This window comes from Cynoglossus semilaevis, chromosome 1 (assembly GCF_000523025.1).
Source record: "Cynoglossus semilaevis isolate Cse_v1.0 chromosome 1, Cse_v1.0, whole genome shotgun sequence".
Classification (NCBI taxonomy): Eukaryota; Metazoa; Chordata; class Actinopteri; order Pleuronectiformes; family Cynoglossidae; genus Cynoglossus; species Cynoglossus semilaevis.
This window is the reverse complement of record NC_024307.1, coordinates 24,166,483-24,168,717: the sequence shown is the minus strand read 5'-3', so window position 1 is coordinate 24,168,717 and position 2,235 is coordinate 24,166,483. Positions and strand designations below refer to the sequence as shown.

The window sequence follows — 2,235 nt, the reverse complement described above, 5'->3', positions numbered from 1 at the left end:
AGGGCCCGCGCTCAACCTCCTTCTGCTGCCAACTTGTGTGAGGCTATAAAAGGGGAGGCAGCCGGGGTTCGACAGGAAACTTAAATATCAAGTGGGTGACATGTGTTTTGGTATTCATAAATGAAATAAGCAGGACTGGACTCTTGGGTCAGGGCAGAGTTAACTCTAGAGTCCCCTCCCCTGAAGGACAGGGGCCTCTTTAGCCAGAGATACGAGCGGCGATAATCCGCTTTGTACTGCCTGACGCTTCCACCTCCTGCCGGTCGGCCTCCACTAAAATTAGATTATTACACCTAAAACGGAGCTCCTGGAATCTGCTCCGTGTGCAATCACACACACACACATGCGTTGCGACTGGCGGAAAGGCGTTTTGGAAATACAGGCCACATACTTAGCCTCTGTCTGTCTCTCCCTCTTGTCAGCCAGTGTTGTATTTCTGAGGCTGAGGACAATTGCAAATTAACAAAGGTGTCAGTGTTGTAACATGTGCCAACAGGTGTCTGCTGCAAAAACAAGGGCTAACAGAGCCCAAATAACTGATCAGCTTCATGCTGCTCTTCTGTCCTGCAGTGAAGGATCATGGGAAGTTTACCTGGTGCCCATTAGCTTGCCATAAACGTCAAGTTGGTTTAAATCAGAGTCTTTTGCTGCAGAGCCCAATCTCACTCTGAAACCTGTCTGTGTCTGTGTCTGTGTCTGTGTCTGTGTCCGTGTCTTGCTGCGTTCATGGCTGGACGAAGCTGCTGCCCATGACGAGGAATGTTAAAATGTGTGAGAGGGGCCAAATCCAGCTCATCTGCTCACCAGAACAGTCCCAGACCCATGACAGGCCCACGGCTGCAAAGTGTGAACCGAGCAGAGCGAGTTCACAGGTACAAAATAGACAGGGAAAAAAGTTGGGGGTTTTTTTTTGTTTGTTTTTGTAGCAACTATAATTAAAATGACAGCAGTTTGGTGACAGAGTAAAACAGTGACCAGGGACTGGACAACAATCGTAAACATCTTGAAAAGTTGAAATATTCTACAGTTTATTCTTAGTGTCTTAACGCAAACGTTTTGGATTTTTATTATTCAAGAAATGAATAAAACCTGGTTGAAAAGCTAGAAAACTAATGCAAGTACAAGTAGCAATATTCCATGTTGTTTGGTTGATTTCGAGGTGATACAGATATTAAATCTAGCTTAGGTTCATTATTTGTTCAGAAAAATTTAGAATTAATTAAATTAAATTGAGTTTTAAGATTCAATAATTAATTTTGCATATTTCCTTGGACATTTTTTATTCATGAGTTGTGAGTTCTTTCCTGGCTTTCATTTTACTGTTACTTTTACAGTTACTTTCTCCATTTAGGGCTATGTCGTGGCTAACTGTCGTTACACCTAACTTTTCGGGCTATGTTGTGGCTAACTGTCGTTACACCTAACTTTATTTGTATTTAGCTCATGATTAATTTTCGTATATATTTACTTAATATTTATGCTGTTTTGTTTCCCTTGTTTTTAATCATCTTCACTGACTCTGCTTTTTTATCTTTTTGATATATCTTATTAAACTAGATAGATAACTGAGCAGATTGCAGTCTAATCTTAGTTATTTTTTAGCACATTTAAATCACTCTGAAGCTATTTTTCTATCGTTGTATCCAAAGCTACTGTACATGTTAGCCAAAATATATCTACAGAATTTTATTAATGTGTAGCTTGGTTTTTTTTAAATTAATTTTGTGTGACTAACTTTAGTGTTTTTTGTGATAAAACCTGGCTTAATAAAGTAAAATGTTTTATTTGAATTAAGGCCTAATACATTTTTGTGTGTTTTAGACACTGACATGCATTGGAATTAAAAGTGTATACATTTTCCTTGCATTATTTTCAGTGTTATTATCTAAAATAAATGGGTTAATTTGTAGTCATTTGTACCTCTGTAGGAAACTCGGTGATAGTTTTAACTATCACAGAAGGAGCCGTTGGCCTTTGGGTATTTATATGTCATGAAAAAGTTTGGACACCTGCTGTGAGACACTAAATTACAGTAAAAGACAGTACTTGTTACAAATACCTAGAATCAAACATCATAAACGCTGTCATTTTCTTCCCCTCCTGACATTTATCACTTCTAATCCTCCAGCTTCGCCAGACGCTTTAATTGTATTTAATTGCGCTTTGCTAAAGTGAAGAATGAGTGAAGGTTTATCTTAGAAAATGAATACAGAGCTCCTCCAGCTTGAACATGAG

At 38.7% G+C, this 2,235-nt stretch overlaps 1 protein-coding gene across 1 annotated transcript in view; it reads left to right on the top strand.

Annotated features, from left to right (window-relative positions):
- The window catches only part of ntn5 (netrin 5), a 20,587-nt gene that overhangs the window by 4,155 nt on the left and 14,197 nt on the right, over nucleotides 1-2,235 (top strand). The window contains exon 2 of the mRNA XM_025061631.1: nucleotides 741-872. Within this exon, the coding sequence (XP_024917399.1) occupies nucleotides 760-872 (113 nt within the window). The 5' untranslated portion in view covers nucleotides 741-759. The remainder of the gene's footprint in view (nucleotides 1-740; nucleotides 873-2,235) is intronic.